We start from the raw sequence: 23,943 nt of genomic DNA, 5'->3' as shown, positions 1-23,943 counted from the left end.
GTGAATGCAGCCATGAAATTAAAAGACGCTTACTACTTGGAAGGAAAGTTATGACCAACCTAGACAGTATATTCAAAAGCAGAGACATTACTTTGCCAACAAAGGTGCATCCTGTCAAGGTTATGATTTTTCCAGTGGTCATGTATGGATGTGAAAGTTGGATTGTGAAGAAAGCTGAGTGCCGAAGAATTAATGCTTTTGAACTGTGGTGTTAGAGAAGACTCTTGAGAGTCCCTTGGACTGCAAGGAGATCCAACCAGTCCATCCTAAAGGAGATCAGCCCTGGGTGTTCTTTGGAAGGACAGATGCTAAAGCTGAAACTCCAGTAATTTGGCCACCTCATGCGAAGAGTTGACTCATTGGAAAAGATTCTGATGCTGGGAGGGATTGGGGGCAGGAGGAGAAGGGGACAATAGAGGGTGAGATGCCTGGATGGCATCACCGACTCGATGGGCATGAGTTTGAGTGAACTCTTATTAGAGTTAGCGATGGACAGGGAGGCCTGGCATGTTGCAATTCATGGGGTCGCAAATAGTCAGACACAACTGAGCGACTGAACTGAACTGAAAGCTGTCTTTACAAGCTAACTGTTTAAAATCAAACCCTTAGAACAATTACTCCCATAGAACATATATACTAGATTCCTCTCTCCCTTTTATTTTCATGAGTAAAATGCTATACAATTTTTCAAAAGTTTAATATGTAAGAAAGTATCCTATACTTCAGGTTTTATTTAATATATAAATTATGTTGGCTACTCTTCGTTATATTTCTTATTTAAAATAATTAAAATAGTTATAGAACAGAGAAGAAATTAAATCCAGAAACATCTTCAGTTGTATCCTTGTCTCAACACTTTGAAAGAAACATGAACTAAGGACAGACCCAGAGAAATATTTCCATCTTAGTAACAGTTCTTCAAAACATTTCTATGAGCCAAGGATTCTCTCTGTGGCAATGATATTGAAACATTTTTTCACTGACTATATAATTTCTAGCACCTTTAACCTCTTGGTGGCATCTTCAACCTCTTTCACTTTATTCCAATTGAACACTGTCATCCAGATTGCCTGATAACTTGCTATGTTGGTTCCTTAGTTTCCTCTCTTCCCAACATCTTGTGCCATCTCTCATCTGAGGTTCTCATCATTTTCTACTCTGAGTTACTTCATACAGTTTAGTATTTTCCACTTTAGTTGTTGTTGCAAATTTTTTTCTGCCAGTTTAGACCTTGCTCTCTTTAGAGAATAAAAGAGAAGAGTGAAGATAACATTGGCAAAAAGAGAGGGTTCTGAGCACACACACACGTGTGTGTGTATATATATATATATATATATGACATCACACTTTGTTTAAACCTTGGGAATATTCATTAAAAAAAAAAAAAAAAAACATTGGTTCTTTAAGACTTATCTTTCCATGAGTGCAAGATCTATTTTACTAGGAATATGTGAAACTCTACTTGCAACCCTTTGGCGGTACGTAAGACAGAGTATAGCATACTCTTTTGCTATAACTCTAAGATATGAAATTGGTAACTATAAGGAAAAAAGAACATCGGCATAAACATTTAATCTTCTGCTTTTCCAAGCTTAGTGATTTTTGACAATGGAAAGAAAAGGATGACAACCAAACAACTTGCAAATGCCCCTCAATAACATAATTGTTTCTAATGAAGAATCAATCTCCCTTCCCTCCCCAAGCTACATGCATGGGCCAGAGAATCTCCACAGAAGGAGTGAGCAACTGAATTCATAGTTCCTTTTTATAACCTCCCCTACCTCCCTAGAAGCACAGGAGGGTCTGTAATACTCAACCCAGCTGATACTTGGTTCTGAAACGTACCCTGACAAGGACCAGGAAACACTCTCATTAAACCAGCGGTGGCATCCTCTGTTGATGGCTCCTTTCGTAATGTGAAGACACTCCATTATCTTTCATTTCCCAAATTAGCTGTGAGTCCACAATGTCTTAACTGCAGATCCACAAAGGACACTCATGGATTTGCCTCCTAAATCTCTCACTTACCTAGTGGCATTCTTTTGCTTCTGAACCTGTCTACTTTTGTACAGTCATAGTGTTATATTCAAACCATGGCCTCAAATCGTTTTCTTATCCCCTTGACTCAGCACTGCTTATGTATATTTATCCAGTTTCTGAGAGTTAGCCTGAGCCATTTGTTCCAAAGTCTGTTTGAATGTCATTCCATAGTTGTTGTAAAGCAGCTAAGACTCTGACTCGGCTGGCACACAGAGGCAAGTTTAAATTGTTCTAGTGTAACTGTTCCTGGCCTTTCTCCTTCCAGTAAGGACTCAATGCCTTTAGCCAACTCAAAGTCCAGTGAACCTAAGAATGTATTTCTAGAAATATTTTTTAACAGTTTCTTTTTTAGAGCAGTGTTTTAAGTTCACAATGGAAAGTACAGGGAGGGAGTGTTTTTCCATATATCCTTTACCCTGCACATGTGTAGCATTCTGCTTTATCAATATCACTCACTAGAATGGTACAATATTTTTTAACCAAGGATGAACCTATATTAGCACATCATAATCACCCAAAGTCCACAGTTTACCTTCGATTTCCTTTTTGTGTTGTGTGTTCTATTGGTTTAGACAAATATATAATGACATATATCCACCATTAAAATATAATGCAGTGTTTTCACTGCCTTAAAATTCCTCTTCGCTCTGCCTATCTTTCTCCTACTTACTCTTAGAAAGTACTAATCTTTTTATTTTCTTTACCTTTTCCAAAATGCCATATTTGAGGTCATACAACCTCTGCTTTTTTTTGTTGTTGTTGTTGGATTGGCTCCTCTCAGTTAGTAAGATGCAGTTAATACTCTTCCATGTCTTTTCATGGCTTGATAGCTCGTTTCGTTTTAGTCTGAATTTGTCTGGATGCACCATAGTTTACTTGCTGGGACATCATGCTTGCTTCCAAGTTTGGGCAATTATGAATTAAACTTCTGTACATGTGCATGTGCAGGTTTTTCTGTATATATAAGCTTTTCTGGAAAAATATTTTTTAGATATTTTCAAATAATATATTCTAAGTCTGTTTCTCACTATACATTCTCCCTTCTAAATGCAATTACTCCTAAATATATCCTATATACTAGTTCTAGAGGTTTCTGGGGGTGATTATGGGCCAATGTGATTTTCTTAATGGGCTGACTTTGGGTCCTTATCACATAAGCTTGATTTTCTGGTAGCTGTGATGAAAATGAACTTTTCAGATTGAGGGTGATATAATGAATCTGTTATCAATATATAGCTGAGGACAAGGACCAAGGAAGGGAATAATCTAACAGGTTCCAGAGTGAGAAAGAGGTTTATGAATCTCTATCTATTAAAATTTTAATTATTTCAAACATATACACATGCAAACAAATTTAGCATACCTATTCATAAAAGAAGAAATATTTCCATTCCACAGAAAATAAAAATTTTGAAATATGCAGATGTATGTAACAAATAATGGATAGTCTTTACATGTATCTTAGTGACTTATATCAGAGAAGGCAATGGCAACCCACTCCAGTACTCTTGCCTGGAAAATCCCATGGATGGAGGAGCCTGGTAGACTGCAGTCCATAGGGTTGGACAGGACTGAGCGACTTCACTTTCATGCATTGGAGAAGGAAATAGCAACCCATTCCAGTATTCTTGCCTGGAGAATCCCAGGGACGGGGGAGTCTGGTCGGCTGCCATCTATAGGGTCGCACAAAGTCGGAGATGACTGAAGCGACTTAGCAGCAGCAGCAGTGACTTATATAAGAAAATTAAGTATATATTTTAAAAGGCCTGAGTTGTTTAAAAGCTATACTCAAGGATGTATTTAATAATGGAGATTGTTTAGCAGTAGACATCAATAAAGTAAGCCAAAAACAAAACAAATTGACACACATACTTACTAGTTTGGCTTAATAAAGGATTTGCTATGCATTACTTTTAAGAGGCCCAGAACCTTTAAAAATAGGTGCTTATTACACCAGTAAAATAGAATACCTGCATGTTTTGTTGCTGCCAATTAAAATGTTTCATGAAAAAAAGAAAAAACTAAGGGTTTAAAAGCAGGACTAGAATTAACTGTCCTTTTGGGAAATTTCTCAGAATTGTCTAAAGAAAAATATGAAAACACTTTAATGCATTGTTTCCTTTAGACTTTAAAGCAAGTATGATTATGCATTACATTATAATATCTGGCAGAGTTTCATTTGATTACCATATTTTTAGAAATTTAATGTGAAAGAAAAATGTAAAACATTTAATCTCTAGATTGGTACTTATACTCCTTGTGATGACACTCAAAAAACTTTGGCAGCACTCTGAGTAGTTGGCAGGTTCTACAAAATATGCCAATTAAAGAGCAAAACATTACTCCACTACATCATGTCACATTCTTCCAAAACATAAATATTGAACTTCCACCACATGCCACCATGCAGCACTGCTATGACATCTTTGTAGGGTTCCTAAGCTCCTTCAAAAAGTGGCATCTCATCAGCACAAGGGGAGGTAAAATATTACTGTGGCTATAATTATCTAGTTGGCAAAATAAGCTCTGTGTAGAATTATGTTGAAACAGCCATTTATGAAATTAATGCTTTAGTTCAACTCAGCTTATATGTTTAAGGGAACTGGTGACAATGAGAATATATAGATTAGTTTACTATCATGTTAATTTTTTGTCTCTGTTTAAAAAGCAAACTTTTTTTCTTAGTATAGTACATTTAGAAAGCAGATTTGTTCACAGAAAAACAGTTAAGGATAAACCATAATTCTACATGTGAAATGTACATTTTCTGGTATAGTAATAATATATATACATTTTCTTTTCTGAGGACACATATAGAACTCATTCCTAATTTATTTAAATGTATCTTAGTAATACATTAACTTCACATGTTTTCAAGGTCAATAAGTATTGAATTAAAAAAAAAAATAAACTATCAAACCTGTGTAATTTTAAAAGCATTTCTAAAATTTAGAAGAAACACTTAAATTTGTTTAAACAGAGGCCAGGAGTATTGTGGACATTTTTTGGCTGATTGCAAAGGGTGTGAAAGATGTTTAAGAATTTAAGAAGTTTATACAGATTCTTCTAAGAAAGAAAAATATTTCTAATACAGAATAATAAATCTATGATTAAATATATCAATACAGGTATTATGCATACTATAGAAATTTTCAAGATACATATAGGTTGAAATGCAGTGAAAAGTCATTTTCTAATAAGCCACTTGGCATTGTTTTTTTTGAAAGACATCAATCTGATAAAATAAGAGTACAAATTAAACCCAGTGGAAGATCTGTTGCAGAATCAATAGACAAAATGAGCTACAGAACATTCTCATATTTAGAAGAGCTTGCAATAGAAACCAAGACTCAAGAGATTACCATTTTACTTTTACTTAATAGAGGAGTGAGGTGAAGTGAAGTGAAGTTGCTCAGTCGTGCCTGACTCTTTGCGACCCCATGGACAGTAGCCTGCACCAAGCTCCTCCGTCCATGCGATTTTTTAGGCAAGAGTACCGGAGTGGGTTGCCGTTTCCTTCTCCAATAGAGGGGTAGCATCTTTAAATATTCGTAAAGTTTAGAGAGACTAAGAGAGTGTTGGGGAACAAAAGCGCTAATTTTTTGTTTTGATAAAGAAAATTATATTGCTGAAGGGCTTAATATAAATTAAGAATTAGATGTTACTTATGGCAGACAGCAGAGAAGGCAATGGCACCCCACTCCAGTACTCTTGCCTGGAAAATCCCATGGATGGAGGAGCCTGGTAGGCTGCAGTCCATGGGGTCGCCAAGAGTCGGACACAACTGAAGTGACTTAGCAGCAGCATGGCAGACAGACTGAGTGAAAAGTCAGACTTTCTCCTCTGTTCTACACCTTTTGTTGGGGGGTTCTCGGTCATCAAGAACTTTTTCAGTTTTCCCAGTAACTTCTTAAATCACCATGCCTAATGATAGGCTATGGATCTTAATCCTAACCAGATTGTAGCATATTGAAATTAACAGTGCAGAGTTTACCCTGTGGTTCACTTCTTTTGGAGGAATACTCTAGGTAACAGTATATGTAATAGCTGAATCTACCTATTGACAAAGAAAAGCTCTATCCAGTATCTAAATGTATTCTTGGACTGATCCTGAATCAAGTGACTTCTCTGCAATCAAAACTAAACATTTCATGTTGATGTATGGCAAAACCAATACAATATTATAAAGTAATTAACCTCCAATTAAAATAAATAAATTTATATTTAAAAAAACAAGCAAAAAAATAAACATTTCTATTCACTGAGTCTCTCGTAATATAATCCAAGTATTTCCAGGGAATGGTATAAATTAAAGTCATACAGTGAAGAAATTAAAAGAAAACTGTTACTGAATTTGCTTTGAGGCTTTCATTTAGTACTTCCACATATATAAAAACTAGGTTTGAAATGAGAAATCCGTGTTAGATTAGGTCACTTTTAAAAGGGAAATCTCACTCACCATTCCTACTCTCTTCATCAATGGCGACTATGGTGGCTGGTGGTCCTCCCCTAGCTAGTTTGCAATCTAAAGAGAAAACAAGACAAATTAAGAAGTAGCTATTGCAGGGACATTCACCCTGAGATTAAATTCACACTATGTATTAACATTTAAAAAGAAATATCCTATAATCAAATTAATATGCATCATTTAACCATTTTTTATTTTAAAAAAAGTGTTCACACAGATTCCTTACCACATTGCAACAAAGACACTTTATACACCATGAAATGGTTCAAATCATACTGAGAAAACATAAGCAGAGACCACTGGAGAGTAGAAGTCCTTCAGGACAGAGATAATGTGATGGTAATTTAACCCAAAGAAATAACATAAAGGGATGATTAACAAGGATAAATTGTAATTAAAGCTTCACAACAGAAACAAACATAATTGGACTTTAATTGTGATAAAGGGTCTAATTAAAAAGGGTGAGTAGAATTTCAATAGTATTCTAAAGAGAATGAAACAGAGACAGACAAGCAATGTTTGTGGGTTTTGAGATTTTATTTTTGTCATCTTACCCTCATATTGCCAGTCTGGAGACAAAGGAATAGAGTCATCAATGGAAGCAGATCAGAAGAATAAAAGAAAGAAAGGAAGAAAGAATATATGTGTATATTTAGTGAGGATTGAAAGATATAAATAGCATTGTACAATAACAGATATATCACACCTAATGATTTCTGGAAATGAAATATGTAAAATCCTTATTTTTATAATTCAAATACAGTATGAACAAGTTAACTTTATAATGTATGTCACTCACATCTTAAAAATTACAGATCAATTTGAATATACCATACAATACACCTATGTGTCCTATGAAAAGGTAAATAAAATTACATATCAATTGTCTATTGTCTCTGTGTTGAATGAACCTTAAGAATACTGCCTGTCAATCAGTAGTGATTAATTTTTTGTCTCAAGAACTGCTAATGTGTGGATAATGAACATATAAATAGTATTATGAAAGTATTATGAACTATAATATCCAAGATAATGAAAATGTGAAGGCTTTGCCTGCGAGATGTCAAAAGTATACTTCTGAGACATAAAGTGCTCTCTCAGGAGATACTTGGCCAGCCTGATAGGGTTGTGTCATGCAGTTAAATGCACATGGCATGTTCCTGTGGCTGAAACATAAATTGGCTTAAGCCATCCAAGTAGGTGTGCTATTTGAAAGATGATTTCAAGGTTTACTATTTATCTATTCAAATTCTGCCATTATGTACATGGGCATGAATAATAAGGGCTTTGGCAAGCACTGTTGTATATTGTAAGATGTGTGCTCTGTCATGTAAAGCTTAAAATATCTGAAATCTCCAGTTTTTCTCTCTTTGTCCTTGTCAATGTTCAAGAGTTTCAGGTCACAGCAGTTTTAGGTCTAAAATCTCTCATTACACTCCATCCTTTCCTTCCTATACCCCTGACATAGCACAGCTCCTCGCTGCTTGCAGCCTCTACTCTTGCAGTGGTTTCCTCATTAATCTCCTGGAAGCTGTTCTCATCCTGCATTCGTTTATTCATTTCATGAGAATAATTTTTGTGCACCCCAATCCAAGGGAAATTAATGGCACTTCTCTGTACAAAAACACTTATGTTTCTTTTGGAATGAAAAAAAATGTTTTAGGATATCATTCAGAGGGTGTCACAGTCTCAACATTGTTTACTTATTAAGCACTATGCCCTTTAGTCGCCTTACAGACCTTACTCTTGCTGGATTACATCTTGTATTATTAAGGCAGCTTTGTTACCTAAAGTCATTTCCGCCTCTACTGCCTGGCAAGTCTGTTATTCTTGATAAAGTTAGATTTCACCTGTTCCACCAAAACTTTCTTATACCCCAGTGAAAATTTAAATTTTCTTCCTGAGTTCTCATATCTGTTCATCTAGCTTTTTATTCATCTATGCATACAAACATTATTCAGTCAAATTGGTAGATAGCTTACTATGTGCTGAAGATAGGGATTAAAAATCAACAACTCCTTTCTTCACAGATCTCAGGTTGGGGAGATAAGTGGTCAGATAAAGGAAAGACTCATAAGCAACCACAAAAGTATGGCACAATGTGGTCTATGTGAGTCAGTTGTTTAATATGTTCATCAATGACACAAATGATTAAAATAGAGACATTGCCTGCTGTGAGTAGAAATGGGATATACAAGAAGGCAGAGGCAATTTGTGGAAATAATAAATGAAACATGACCAGTTCTTACAAGAAGCAATTGTTGGATTATGAAGCATGCCTTCCATTTGTATTTCAAAGAGTAGCTACTTTTCAATACTATTTTATTTCTTCCCACTCTCCTTTTTCCCTCTCTCTTTCTTCCTCTCCCTCCCTCCCTCCCTTACACACACATACACACACACACACACACACACACACACACACACACACACACACAAACACCACATGGTAGATCAGTGGTAAAGAATCTGCCTGCCAATGTAGGAGACACAGGTTCAATCCTTGGGGCAGGAAGACCCATGGAGAAGAAAATGGCAACCCACTCCAGTATTCTTGCCTGGAGAATCCTATGGGTGGAGGAGCATGGTGAGCCCAGTGTCACAAAAGAGTTGGATATGACTTAGCAACTAAACAACAATCTAAATGTACATATGATATTTATATATAGGGTTACTGCCTCAGTTAAAATCCTCACAGCTGCAAAGTAGAGAAAAAGTGTGGTGAATTTTCACAGAAGTATTAGCAGGGGAATAGATATTTAATCAACAACTTTATAGGTAGGCAAGATAAAGGGAAATGAATGATGGAGAAACTTGAGTATACATATACAACAACTGCTCATCATTTGGTTGCTATTATATTTACAAATAGACTTTTTCTGCTCAACTAAGTCAAGTATGATTCTCCATATTCCAGCTCTACCTACCTCCCTTACCCTTTTCCCTCTTCTTGGTTCATTTGGTAGCCATAGCAAGCCAAATTTATGTTTGCTGTGACATCTGCTGAAATTCCCTTCCTCCTCTTCTTCCCCTGGTTAAATTTTATTTCTCTTCCAAGAACCTGGCAAGGCATCACCTCTTCTAGAAAATCTTCCTTGTTGGTCTAAACTGAATGCCTATTCTCTGCATTCCTTCAATCTACACTGTGTAAGGATGTCAAGTCATGCCAAGTGGTGTGCGACTCTTTGTGAACCCATGGACTGTAGCCCTCCAAGCTTCTCTGTCCATGGGATTCTCTAGGTAAGAATACTGGAGTAGGTCACCATGCCCTCCTCCAGGGGATCTTCCCAAACCAGGGATCGAACCCACATGTCTTACATCTCTCCCATTAGCAGGTGGGTTCTTTTCCACTAATGCTACCTGGGAAGCCCTCAGTATATGCTATGCTGTGCTTAGTTACTCAGTTGTGTTCAACTCTTCGTGACCCCATGGACTATAGCCCAATAGGCTCCTCTGTCCATGGGGATTCTCCAGGCAAGAATACTGGAATGGGCTCCCATGCCCTCCTCCAAGGGATCTTCCCAACCCAGGGGTAAAATCCAGGTCTCCCACATTGCAGGCGGATTCTTTACTGTTTGAGCCACCAGGGATGCTCAAGAATATTGGGGTGAGTAGCCTATCCCTTCTCCAGGGGATCCTCCCAACTGAGGAATCGAACTGGGGTCTCCTGCACTGCAGGTAGATTCTTTACTAGCTGAGCTACCAATATACACCATAGTCCACTGGAAAAATTGCTTCAAAACATATATTAATGATTTTTTTTCTAATGAGAGCTCCTTCAGATGAAGGTTGTGTCATATTTATCTTAGTGACCTCAAAATTCAACCAGAGTGGATCCTGAAAGAATGTTTGTTGAATTTTTCTGAACTACAATCAGCCCAGCTGCAATTTCCCATTAACCATCTCTCCAGGAGTGCACTCAGAAGTCTCTGGTCTCATCAAGTCCTTAGCAACAGAAACAGCCCAGGAGTAAAGGTGCGGGTACAATTCCTCCCAGCCAGACCCCTTTAAAGGATGACTTTCACTCAGCTTTATTCTTTAAGCAAGTTCCAAAACTCCACAATAAGATATTTTCATGCCCAAATAAATAAATTTTATTTATTCTAAATCAAAACAAAAGTGGTTAAAAAATTTTTGACTTACAACACTAATGTAGAGAGGTTAGTCAGATACATAAAAATAATCTATTAATAACATTATTCACAATAGTTTTCTTTGAAGTGATGTGCTCATGAAACTATAGTTTTGAAATGCACAAAGTATTTTTAATTGTAAGTATATTCAGAAAAAAAAAGTAAATTTGGATGAAACAGCCAGAGTGTATTAGGTATGCAAATATCCACGTGGAGATCAAAGTGAAAACTAGAAAGCAATTTGGGGGCTAGGTGATCCTGTTCTCTACGGTCTGTGAATAATCTGTCTGCCACAGGAAAGACAGGTTAGCCGATGATGACTGTACCTTGGAAATGCACTTCTGTAATCTATTTAATTTCACCCTTGACTGTCCAGGTTAAATCACAAATTCATTGTTTTTCGTGCCTCAAATTTCTAACCTCTTGGGCCCCTACCTGATTCCCATACCCAATTTGTTGTAAAGTGCAGGATATGAATACAAATACCTGAATGCCCAGTGTGATTTATTTCTGCAAATTTGTCATCAAGCTAAAAATAAGCCATATTTTTTCTGTATGTTTTTAAATAATTTTATGCAACAGGTAGGATTTCAAACTTAAAAACTATTAGCAGATACGTAATGACTGGTTTCAAAGGTAGCAAACCTGTGATATGCTATTCTTACTGCATCCAGAAGCTTAAGAGCATGTTACTCTGCAAAGAGAATATCCAGAATTGTCCAAAGAAATTCATTTATTACTAGAAAGTGTGACTAGCCAGGAAAACCCTATTTCCATCTTAGCCTATTCTCAAAACGTCTATTTAAGGTCAAACAATGCCTTTCAAAAAATTGCAGTATAATTGCTTTACAATGTTGTGTTAGATTCTACTGTACAACAAAGGGAATCAGCTATAATTATACATATATCCCCTCCATCTTGGACCTCCCTTCCCCACCCTAATCCTACCCTACCAGGTCATCACAGAGCCCTGAGTTGAGCTCTGTGTCGTACAGAAGTTTCCCACTATCTGTCTATTTTATGCATAGTGGTGAACATATATCAATCCTAATCTCTAATTCATCCCACCCTTCCTTTCCCCCACTGCATCCACGTGACCATTCTCTATGTTCATGCTTCTGATTCCTGCCCTGCAAATAGGCTCCTCAGTACCTCATTTTTAGATGCTACGTATATGTGTTAATATACAATGTTTTTCTCTTTCTGACTCACTTCACTCTGAATGGCAGTGTCTAATTCCATCCACGTCTCTATAGATGATCCAGTTTTTTTCCTTTTACTGGCTGTGTAATACTCCATTGCATACATGTGCCACATCATCTCTATTCTCCTTTGAAGTATATTTAGGTTGTTTACATATCCTGCCTATTGTAAATAGTGTTGCAGTGAACATTGGGGTACATGTGTCTTTTTGAATTATGGTTTCCTTAGGGTATATATATACCCAATAGTCGAATTGACGAGTCGATTGTAGTTCTATTTTTTAAGAAAACTCCATACTGTTTTCCATAGTGGCTGTATCAGTTTACTTTTCCATAAACAGTGGAAGAGGGTTCCCATTTCTCCACGCCATCTCCAGTATTTATTGTTTTTTTTTGATGATGGCTACTCTGGCCAGTGTGAAATGATACCTCATTTATTTTGATTTGTATTTCTCTAATAGATAGTGATGTTGAGCAGTTTTTCATTATACGGGACTGGAATGCAGAAGTAGGAAGTCAAGAGATACCTGGAGTAACAGGCAAATTTGGCCTTGGAGTACAAAGCAAAGCAAGGCAAAGGCTAACAGACTTTTGCCAAGAGAATGCACTGGTCATAGCAAACTATCTCTTCCAACAACAAGAGAAGACTCTACATATGGACATCACCAGATGGTCAATACCAATATCAGACTGATTATATTCTTTGCAGCTGAAGATGGAGAAGCTCTATACACTCAGCAAAACAAAGATTAGGAGCTGACTGTGACTCAGATCATGAACTCCTATTGACAAATTCAGATTTAAATTGAAGAAAGTAGGGAAAACCACTACAAAATTCACGTATGACCTAAATCAAATCCCTTACAGTGGAAAAATGAAGTTACAATAAAGTCTCTCAGTCGTGTCTGACTCTTTGTGACCCCATAGTCTGTAGTCTACCAGGCTCCTCCATCCATGGAATTTTCCAGACAAGAGCACTGGAGTGGGTTGCCATTACCTTGTCCAGGGGATCTTCCCGACCTGGGGATGGAACCTGGGTCTCTCGCACTGCAGGCAGGTGTTTTACCATCTGAGCCCCCATGACAAATAAATTCAAGGGATTAGATCTGATAGACAGAGTGCCTGAACAACTATGGACAGAGGTCCGTGACACTCTACAGGAGGCAAGGATCAAGACCATCCCCAAGAAAAAGAAATGCAAAAAGGCAAAATGGTTGTCTGAGGAGGCCTTAAAAATAGCTAAGAAAAGAAGAGAAGTGAAAGGCAAATTAGAAATGGAAAGATATACCCATTTGAATCCAGAGTTCCAAAAAATAGCAAGGAGAGATAAGAAAGCCTTTCTCAGTGATCAATACAAACAAATAGAGAAAAACAATAGAATGGGAAAGATGAGATTTCTTCAAGAAAATTAGCGATACCAAGGGAATATTTCATGCAAAGATGGGCTCAATAAAGGACAGAAATGGTATGGACCTTACAGAAACAGAAGATATTAAGAAGAGGTGGCAAGAATGCACAGAATAATTATACAAAAAATATCTTCATGACCCAGATAACCATGATGGTGTAATCTCTCACCTAGAGCCAGACATCTTGGAATGTGAAGTCAAGAATGTGGGCCTTAGAAAACATCACTATGAACAAAGCTAGTGCAGGTGATGGAATTCCAGTTGAGTTATTTCAAATCCTAAAAGATGATGCTGTGAAAGTGCTGTACTCAATATGCCAGCAAATTTGGAAAACTCAGCAGTGGCCACAGGACAGAAAAAATGTCAGTTTTCATTCCAGTCCCCAAAATAGGAAATGCCAACGAATGCTCAAACTACCACACAGTTGCACTCATCTCATAAGCTGGCATAGTAATGCTCAAAATTCTCCAAGCCAGGCTTCAACAGTATGTGAACTATGAACTTCCAGATGTCCAAACTGTATTTAGAAAAGGCAGAGGAACCAGAGATCAAATTGCCAATATCTGTTGGCAAAAAGCAAAAATTCGAGAAAAACATCTACTTCTGCTGTATTGACTATGCCAAATACTTTGACTGTGTGGATCACAATAAACTGTGGAAAATTCTTTGAAAAATGGGAATACCAGTCCACCTGACCTGCCGCCTGAAAAATCTGTTTACACGGAAAGAAACAACAGTTAGAACAGGACATGGGATAGCAGACTGTTTCCAAATCAGGAAAGAAGTATGTCAAGACAGCATATTGTCACTCTGCTTATTTAAATTACATGCAGAGTACATCGTGAGAAATGCTGGACTGGTTGAAGCCCAAGCTGGAATCATGATTGCCAGAAGAAATATCAATAACATCATATATGCAGATGACACCACCTTTACGGGAGAAAGAGAAGAAGAACTAAAGAGCCTCTTGATGAAAATGAAAGAGGAGAGTGAAAAAGTTGGCTTAAAGCTCAACATTCAGAAAACTAAGGTCATGGCATCCGGTCCCATCACTTCATGGCAAGCAGATGGGGAAACAGTGGAAACAGTGGCAGACTTTATTTTGGGGGCTCCAAAATCACTGCAGATAGTAACTGCAGCCATGAAATTAAAAGACACTTGTTCCTTGGAAGGAAACTTATGACCAACCTTGACAATATATTAAAAAAAACAGAGAAATTACTTTGCCAACAAAGGTCTGTCTAGTCAAGGCTATGTTTTTTACAGTAGTCATGTATTGATGTGAGAGTTGGACTATAAAGAAAACTGATCACCGAAGAATTGATGCTTTGAACTGTGGTGTTGGAGAAGACTCTTGAGAGTCTCTTGGACTGCAGGAGATCCAACCAGTCCATCCTAAAGGAGACCAGTCCTGAATATTCATTGGAAGGACTGACATTGAAGGTGAAACTGCAATACTTTGGCCACCAAATGCAAAGAACTAACTCATTGGAAAAGACCCTGATGCTGGAAAGATTGAAGGCGGGAGGAGAAGCGAATGACAGAGGATGAGATGGTTGGATGGCATCACCAACTCAATGGCCACGAGTTTGAGTAAACTCCGGGAGTTGGTGATGGACAGGGAGACCTGGTGTGCTGCAGCCCACTGGGTCTCAAAGACTTGGACACGACTGAGCGACTGAACCAAACAGTTTTGATATTGAGCTGAGGTTTGTATTTTCATCTTATTTACAGTTTCCTTTTCTCTGTAGACACTTTTAAGTTGTATTAGTCCCCACTTGTTTATTTTTATTTTCATTGCTGTAGGAGGTAGGTTAGAAAACATTTTGCTGTGATTTATATTAAAAAGTGTTTTTCCTATGTTTTTCTCTAAGAATTCCACTGTGTCCATGCTAACATTTTGTTTTTAATCCATTTTCAGTTTATTTTTGTTTATGGTGTTATGTAGTCTTCCAAATTCCTTCTTTTACAGGTAGGTGTCCAGTTTTCCCAGCACCACTTATTGGGAGAAATATTTGAAAATGAAGCAACTGAGAAACAATGTCTTTTTAATATAATTTCAAATATATTGGCTATTGTCATATATTAATATGTCAGTTGCCATCAATATGTCCAATGGCTAGTATATCGTATTTCCTGCCCAGATCTCTCTCCTGAGTCTGTGTCCTACTGCTCAGACAACATCTGTACTTGCAATTTCAAAAGTGCCCTAAATATAACATTCCAAAATGGAATTCTAGTTGTGACCCCCTAGCCCATACCTGGCCTTTTCTAGTATGTATAATTCCAGTGAATAGCACAATTTTGCACCAAGTTTCATAACACAGAAACTAGGGGCTCACCTTAGAGCCTGCCCATCTTCCTTGCCTTTCTGTGTAGAATCCCTCAAAAAACCTTGAATTTAATTCCTACAGAAAACTTCTCATATCCACCTAAATTTTTCAGTCTCTGATGTCAATGTGCTATTGCAGTCTCCTACCTAATGTAATAGGTTTCCCAAGGTTCACCCTACAGGCAATCTTGGCTCACTCTTTAATTTTCTATCTTTAACCACAGTGATCTTTTAACAGATTAAAATGTGCTTACCTGTTAATAATGTGCCATTGCTTTTATTTTACAACAGAATTTTCATGGCCTACAACCCCCTGTATGGTATGATTTTATATTGAAAACCAAAATGTATGGCCTAAAAGATCCTGCTTGATACAGCCTTCTCCTTCCTCTCCAATCTCATCTACTTCCATGTTTTTGCATGCCCTCTACATTCCAGACAAAATTTTCTTTTCTTTAATCATGCTATGGTTTACCTTGAGCTACCTCAAGACCTTTCCAGATGACATTATTTCTTATTTCTAACCTTCACACTTAACCCATCCTTCACTTATATTTTCTTTACATCTTAACTTAATGCTTCACTTTTCAAAGAAATAATTTCTAATGCCCATGTTCCCTGATATATACTGAGTTAACTCTGCCTTCTAATATCAATTTATCAATATTATATGAGTTAATACTCAGTTAATTCTGCCTTCTAATATCTACTGACTCCTCACTGACAGAAGACTCAGAAATACCTAGATCTTGTTTCTGTTTCTGAGTTAGTGTTCCCAGGGCAAAGTTCTTGCCACATAATTGACTCTAAGCAACTATTTCTTGAATGCATAAATGAAAAGTTTCGATCAAATTTGCAACAGCAAATTTTAAAAAGCCTCCTATAAGTTAATACTTTTACTTTTTAATATTTGAAATATCATTCCCATATAAAAAATAATTGGGAAAGAATGAGTAGCAAATTAGTTATTAAAAAACAGGACTGTTGATAATACCTCAGCAGAAATGTGAAGATTGCAGAATGTGTCACCTGAAAATATGTCACTTTGGCATGTGGAACTGAGGGCGATGAAGACCCAGAAAACTCAGGAAAAGCTTTTTTTTTTTTTTTTTTTTTTTCACTTTTCCATTAAGAGCTTAAAAGGGGTGCATGTACAAGGAAGAGAGCTGTTACCAGAGATAAAATTTTCATCTCAGGAGGTATGTACATGGCAGGACAAGCATTTGTCAACCAAATTTTTTTTTTTTTTCTCATCTTCCTGTGAGCTTCCTTCTTTCCCTTTGAAGCATCAGACCCTTATCCTTTTCTGAGCTCAAGATGATATTTAAGACTTAACTGCCTGGTTGTGTTTGAGTCTCATACTTGGGTATACGTGTGTATATAATTAAATTTGTTCTACTCCTGTTAATTGTTCTATTATGGGGAGTTCTCAGCCAAGAACCTAGAAATCCCTATAATTTTTACTAAGGTGATTGCTTACCAATTCCCTATGATTATCAGTGAATTATTCTAGCACCTAGCATAGTATTTGATATAATCATTCAATACATTTTTTGAATTATAGAATATCTTCTTCCAAGGTAAAAGAATAAAACAAATAACTAAATCATTACTATTCATCATTTCAAATATTTTGGGGAGTATTTAAATTGTTAAAGGAATTGATTCCTAGTTTAATATAGAGGTTAAGAACTCTTGAGAGTCCCTTAGACAGAAAGGAGATCAAACCAGTCAATCCTAAAGGAAATCAGTCCTGAATATTCATTGGAAGGACAGATGCTGAAGCTCCAAAACTTTGGCCAGCTGATGAGAAGAACTGACTGATTGGAAAAGACCTTGATGCTGGGGAAGATTGAAGGCAAATGAAGAAGGGGATGACAGAGGATGAAATGGTTGGATGGCATTCCTGCCTCAATGGACATGAGTTTGAGCCAGCTCTGGGAGTTAGTGATGGACAGGGAAGCCTGGAGTGCTGCAATCCATGGAGTCACAAAGAGGTGGACATGACTGAGTGACTGAACTGACTGATTACAAGTATAAATGGGATTTTCCAAGCAATAGTACTGGAGTGGATTGCCATTTCCTTCTCCAGGGGATCTTTCCAACCCAGGGATCGAACCTAGGTCTCCTGCATTGTAGACAGACGCTTTACCGTCTGAGCCACCAGGGAAGTCCCATAAACGAGATAATCTATGATAAGTTTATTTTGTCTGGCAAGATGTACAGGCAAAATAAAAGCACCTAATTTTTACAGTATTTACTGGGGAATGTATTTGGAGAGTCATTGCTACTGGTCCCTTTAATCAAAAGATAGTAGAGAATCCCTTGGATATCTCCGAATTTTCAGTGAGAGCTGGTATCCTTACATTTGTGGTTGTAAAGTGCATCCTCATTAAGAATAAAAGCACTCACATGACTTGCCATTGAATGTCTGTTGGAATGTTGAAACTCTTATTCCAGATGACAATCTAAACACACTATACTGAACTGAATTTACTAGAGGCAAGTAGATTCCTTGAACTCTAGGTTTAAGAAAATAAAGTGCTTAGAGTCATAATAGTCTCAGGGTTTTCACAATAGTCTGGAAATGCACTGGTGTAAAAATGATCAAGCAGAAAAATCAAGAAAGAGTTTCAGATTTTCTGAAACTTCTACTCTTCTCTATATTCCTGTGAATATCACTTTGCATATTCAAAGTCACCTGGTCTTTCTTATTTAGAAGCTTTTGTTTTTATGCACACGCGCGTGTGCCTACACACACACACACAAACACACACACACACACACTTTCTCTCTGTCTGAATCAGTTCCTTATTTCAGAGCAATTTGACCTCTCAATCAAAGGAGCACTGTGCTCTCTTGAAATTTCATGCTGTACAAACATTTTACTTTCAATTTGCTTGTCACAAGCAGCAGAAGAAGGACTATTCTAATTTTTTTATGTTGATCCTCAGAATATTCATTTTCAGGAAAACACACATAGTGAAACTTTAACACAAAAACTTCTTCTTTTACATTTTGACTCTCACCCGAAAGAAAAAGAATTTGACCATGACATTTGTAATATCAGTAGAACCATACACTAATTTGTATTGTCTAAAATTGTAGTCACTAAAGACATGAAGTTGGACCATGACTGAAAAAGCAAAATAAATTTAGTAAACCACAAGACATTGCAAGTGAGTAAGTCTGATTCAAGAATGAGACATTAGCATTAATATATTTCAGATATTATCATAAAGGGAGGAAGGTATATTTTATGATCCGTTAGTGCCATCATTAATTGGATTATATAATTTATCATGTTCCAACAATACGGTCTAGTAAAGCTCACTAAAGTCATTAATAACTATTGCTCTGCATCACTTGCTTTCATTAACACGATTTATCACATAAGTCATGGCACCCTCAGTCTCTACATTATTTTTCAATTATTACTATTTATTTCATATTATTCTATTTGATAAATCAACAACAGGAGATTTGTACATGACATTTCATGAGAGAAACCCATCTCCATTCTTAAGAAGTTAATAGATCTAAGCAATAAAAGGAAAGATTAATCAAGAACTGCAGGAAGAAGGCAGAACAGGAACTGAATTGCTAGTCAAAGTTTGATCAGAAAACCAAGTAATATTTTAATATTTTTGTTACTGGGAATATTACTATAATTCATTATTTTATAATTTCATGTAAATTCAAGGTCAAATATGTTAGTATTTGTACCCAGATGTAATTTTCTTACTTAATTCACAATGCATGAGTTAGAAGCATTTTGAGTTTCTTTTTTGTTTCCGTTGATAGTGATAGTTTTCTCTTACTTGTCTAAACTTCCATCTCAGGACTATAACTACAGTTGAGGAATTTGAGATGGATAAAATAGTTCTTGGTCCAAGTTAAACTGACAAACTCTCTGTAGCTCAGTTGCATTAGCTGTAAAACTGAAATTATTGTATGAAATAATAATTGGCATATGGAAGTGCCTTATAGGTTATTGTTAGGTAAATTATATTCTAACCAAATGAGCTAATCACATATAAAGCTTGTATTCCTCTACATTTTAAATGCAGTGACTTTTACATATTTTTAATTAATTAAATAGTAGTTTCTTACCTTTTACAACATTCAAAGGAAAGCTATATTTATTAGCAGATCAAAATAGGCTTCAGATATGTTACTGTTTTTGGAAGGCATTTAATATACTGAAATAATGACAGTTCACTTCATTATATGACCACAGATTGGTAAGGTTACATAGTTATAACTGAATCATGCAAAAGATCTCATTTCTAAAATTTTCAGAGGAATGCCTATAACTAAAATAAAAAATAAGTCTTTTGAAAATATAAAGTAGATTGTGTCCCTCCTCTAAAAGCTGTTTGCAAGACCTTGCTTTCTATTACTTTAAAATCTTCCTAAAAGGCTTTTTCCATTGGTTAGCTTGTTTTACCATATTATCCAATTTGTCCTTATGATTTGTAATTAGCATACAAAGAAGAAAGGGAGGGATAAGAGTTTGTGTCAGTAAGAATAGCTAAATTATACAAAAAAAACTTTATGAAAAGCAGTTAAAGAATTTAAATTCATATTTCTGAAAGCTAATTTATTTTCTAATTACTCTTAATGGGGTAACTCAGAGGAAATTCTCAATCACAATTTTTATTAAGAAGCTCAATGAGGTCAAAAGCTAAAAGCTGCAGAATTATCACTGTTTAAAACTACATTCTTCAGAGTTTTTAAATAATTCTTTGCATACAGTCTGCTTTGCCTATTTAAACAAATTATTTGCTGTAATCCAAATATGAGTATCTTAGCTGTCAGTTTTAAAAAAGCAAACTGTATGGATTAAATCATAAGGAAAAATGTTAAGCATTTTGTTACTCATAATCTTAAAAACCATATCTGTGTAAACATCACATCTGTTTTCTTAAATCTTTTTCCAATTCATCTAAGATTTTATTAATATATATGTAAGTTTAAGGCATGCAATGTAAATACTTTATACACACACACACACACACACATAAGTAATTACCACCATAAGGTTAGTTAACACTGCCATACTCTTGTATAATTACTTTCTTGTGTATGGTGATAACATTTAAGATCTACTCTTTAAGCAATTTTCAAGTATATAACAAAATGTTAATTATAGTCACTGTTCATGTCACCCAGTCCTGTCCGACTCTTAAAGACCCCATGGGCTACAGCACTCCAGGCTTCTCTGTATCTCACCAACTCCTGAAATCCAAGTTCATGTCCATTGCATCCGTAAAACCATCCAGAAGTCTCATCATCTGATGCCCTCTTTTTCATCTGCCCTCAATCTTTTTGGGTATCAAGGGTATCCAATGAGTCAGCTGTTCACATCAGACGACCAACATACTGGAGTTTCAGCTTTAGCATCAGTCCTTCCAATGAGTATTCAGGGTTAATTTCTCTTAAGATTGATTGGTTTGATCTTGCTATCCAAGGGACTCTCAGGAGTCTTCTCCAGCACCAGTTTGAAGGCATCAGTTCTTTGGTGATCTGCCTTCTTTACGGTATAGTTCCCGCTACCACATGTAACCACTGGGAAGACCATAGCGGTGATTATACAGACCTTTCTTTGTTGGCAGAGTAATGTCTCTGCTTTTCAACACACTAGGTTTGTCATAGCTTTCCTGCCAAGAAGCAACTGTCTTCTGATTTTATGGCTGCAGTCACAATCCTCAGTGATTTTAGAGCCCAAGAAGAGGAAATTTGTCACTACTTCCACTTTTTCCCCCTCTATCTGCCATGAAGTAATGGGGCCAGGTGGTATGATCTTAGTTTTTTTTGTTTGTTTGTTTTTAATATTTAGTTTTAAGGTGTCTCTTTCATTCTCCTCCTTCAACTTCATCAAGAGGCTTTTTAGTTCCTCTTCACTTTTTGCCATTAGAGTGGTATCATTTGCATATCTGAGGCTGTTGATGTTTCTCCCACCTGTGTTGATTCCAGCTTGTAACTTATCTAGCCCAGAATTTCTCATGATGTGCTCAGCACATAGATTAAACAAACAAGGTGAGAGCAGACAGCCCTTTGTACTACTTTCTCAATCTTGAACCAATCAGTCGTTCCATACACAGTTCTAACAGTTGCTTCTTCATGTATAGCTGTTTCTCAGAAGATAGGTAAGATGGTCTGGTATTCCCATCTCGTTAAGAGCTTTCCATAGTTCATTATGATCCACACAGTCATAGACTTTGGTATAGTCAATGAAACAGAGGTAGATGTTTTTCTGGATCTCCCTAGCTTTCGATATGATCCAGAGAATGTTGGCAATTTGATCTCTGGCTCCTCTTCCATTTCTAAGCCCAGCTTGAACATCCAGAAGTTCTTGATTCTTATAATGCTGAAGCCTAGCATGCACGATTTTAAGCATGATCTTACTAGCATGGAAAATAAGTGCAATTGTCCAGTGGTAAGCATATTCTTTAGTACTATCCTTCTTGAGAAGTGGGATGAGGATTGACCTTTTCCAGTCCCCTGGCCACTGCTGGGTCTTCCAGATCTGCTGATATATTGAATGCAACACCTTGATGGTGTCATCCTTTAGGGTTTTGAACAGTCCTACTGGAATTCTATCACATCTACTGGCTTTATTAATAGCAGTGCTTCCTAAGATCCACATGACTTCACTCTCCAGAAAGCCTGGCTCTGGGTAGCTGACTGCACCATCACAGTAATCTGGTTCAACTGGATGTTTTTTTATACAGTCACTGTGATGTACCCTAAATCCTTAGAATTTACTTATCTTAGAGATGGAATATTGTGCCCTTTGGCTAACATCTTTCCATTTTCCCCATCATCTAGCCACTGTCAACCACAAATTTCTATAAGTTCAGCATTTTTTTTTTTTTTTTTTTTAGAGAAGTGTATGACAATCCACTCCAGTATTCTTGCATGGAGTATCCCTTGGACACAGGAACCTGGTGGCTACAGTTCCTGGGCTCGCAAAGAGTCAGACATGACTGAATGACTAACATTTTCATTTTCAGCTTTTTTAGATTCCACCTTTAAGTAAAAACATACAGTATTTAACTCAGACTTATTTCACTTATCATAAGGCTCTCAAAAACTAAAATGTTGCAAAAAGCAAGATTTCCTTCATTTTCATATTTTCTTGGGCTCCAAAATCATTGCATATGCTGACCGCAGCCATGGAATTAAAAGATGTTTACTCCTTGGAAGAAAAGCTATGAGAGACATGGAGAGCATATTAAAAAGCAGAGACATTATTTTACCGACAAAGGTCCAGATAGTCAAAGCTATGGATTTTCCAGTAGTCATGAATGAATGTGAGAGTTAGACCGTGAAGAAGGCTAAACGCCAAAGAATTGATGCTTTTGAACTGTGGTGTTGGAGAAGACTCTTGAGAGTCCCTTGGACTGCAAGGAGATCCAACCAATCAATCTTAAAGGAAATCAATCATGAATATTCATTAGAAGGACTCACGCTGAAGCTCCAGTACTTTGGCCACCTGATGTGGACAGCCAACTCATTAGAAAAGATCCTGGTGCTGGGAAAGATTGAAGACAGGAGGAGAAAGTGATGACAAAGGACAAAATGATGGGATGATATCACTGACTCATTGGAAATGAGTTTGAGCAAGCTCTGGGAGATGGTGAAGGACAGGGAAGCCTGGCATTCTGAAATCTATGGGGTCACAAACAGTTGGACACAACTGAACAGCAACAATATTCCATAGTGTACAGATACTACATTGTCTTCATTTATCTCTCATTGGACACATAGGTCATCTCCATGTCTTAAGTATTATGAATAATGCTGCAGTGACCTTGAGGGTACATATATCTCTTCAACATTGATATAATTCCTTCAAGAAATATATACCCAGAAGTGGGATGGCTTAATCATATAGTAGTTGATTTTTAATATCTTTGAAACTTTATGCTGTTTCCCATTCTCACCAATGAGATATGTGTTCACTTTCTTCACATCCTCACCAATACTTATCACTTGTCTTTTTGATAAATCACTCTACCAACTGTGAGGTGATATCTCATTGTGGTTTTGATCTGCATTTCCCTGATGTTTGGTGATGTTGAACATCTTTCCATGTACTTATTGGTCATTTGTATGTTGTATGTCCTTTGAAAGCTGAGCACCGGAGAATTGATGCTTTTGAACTGCGGTGTTGGAGAAGACTCTTGAGAGTCCCTTGGACTGCAAGGAGATCCAACTAGTCCATTCTGAAGGAGATCAGTCCTGAGTGTTCATTGGAAGGACTGATGCTAAAGCTGAAACTCCAATACTTTGGCCATCTCATGTGAAAAATTGACTCATTGGAAAAGACTCTGATGCTGAGAGGGATTGG

At 36.8% G+C, this 23,943-nt stretch overlaps 1 protein-coding gene across 1 annotated transcript in view; it reads right to left on the bottom strand.

Moving 5' to 3' along the window:
• Positions 1 to 23,943, bottom strand: part of PCDH15 (protocadherin related 15) — an 898,514-nt gene that overhangs the window by 711,369 nt on the left and 163,202 nt on the right. Inside the window, exons 2-3 of the mRNA XM_052660663.1 lie at positions 7,063 to 7,077; positions 6,500 to 6,565 (exon numbers count right to left, since the gene is read on the bottom strand). Coding sequence (XP_052516623.1) covers positions 6,500 to 6,565; positions 7,063 to 7,077 — 81 coding nt within the window. The remainder of the gene's footprint in view (positions 1 to 6,499; positions 6,566 to 7,062; positions 7,078 to 23,943) is intronic.

Source organism: Budorcas taxicolor, chromosome 23 (genome assembly GCF_023091745.1).
Source record: "Budorcas taxicolor isolate Tak-1 chromosome 23, Takin1.1, whole genome shotgun sequence".
In the NCBI taxonomy this organism is placed as follows: domain Eukaryota; kingdom Metazoa; phylum Chordata; class Mammalia; order Artiodactyla; family Bovidae; genus Budorcas; species Budorcas taxicolor.
This window is presented reverse-complemented; position numbering and strand designations above follow the sequence as displayed.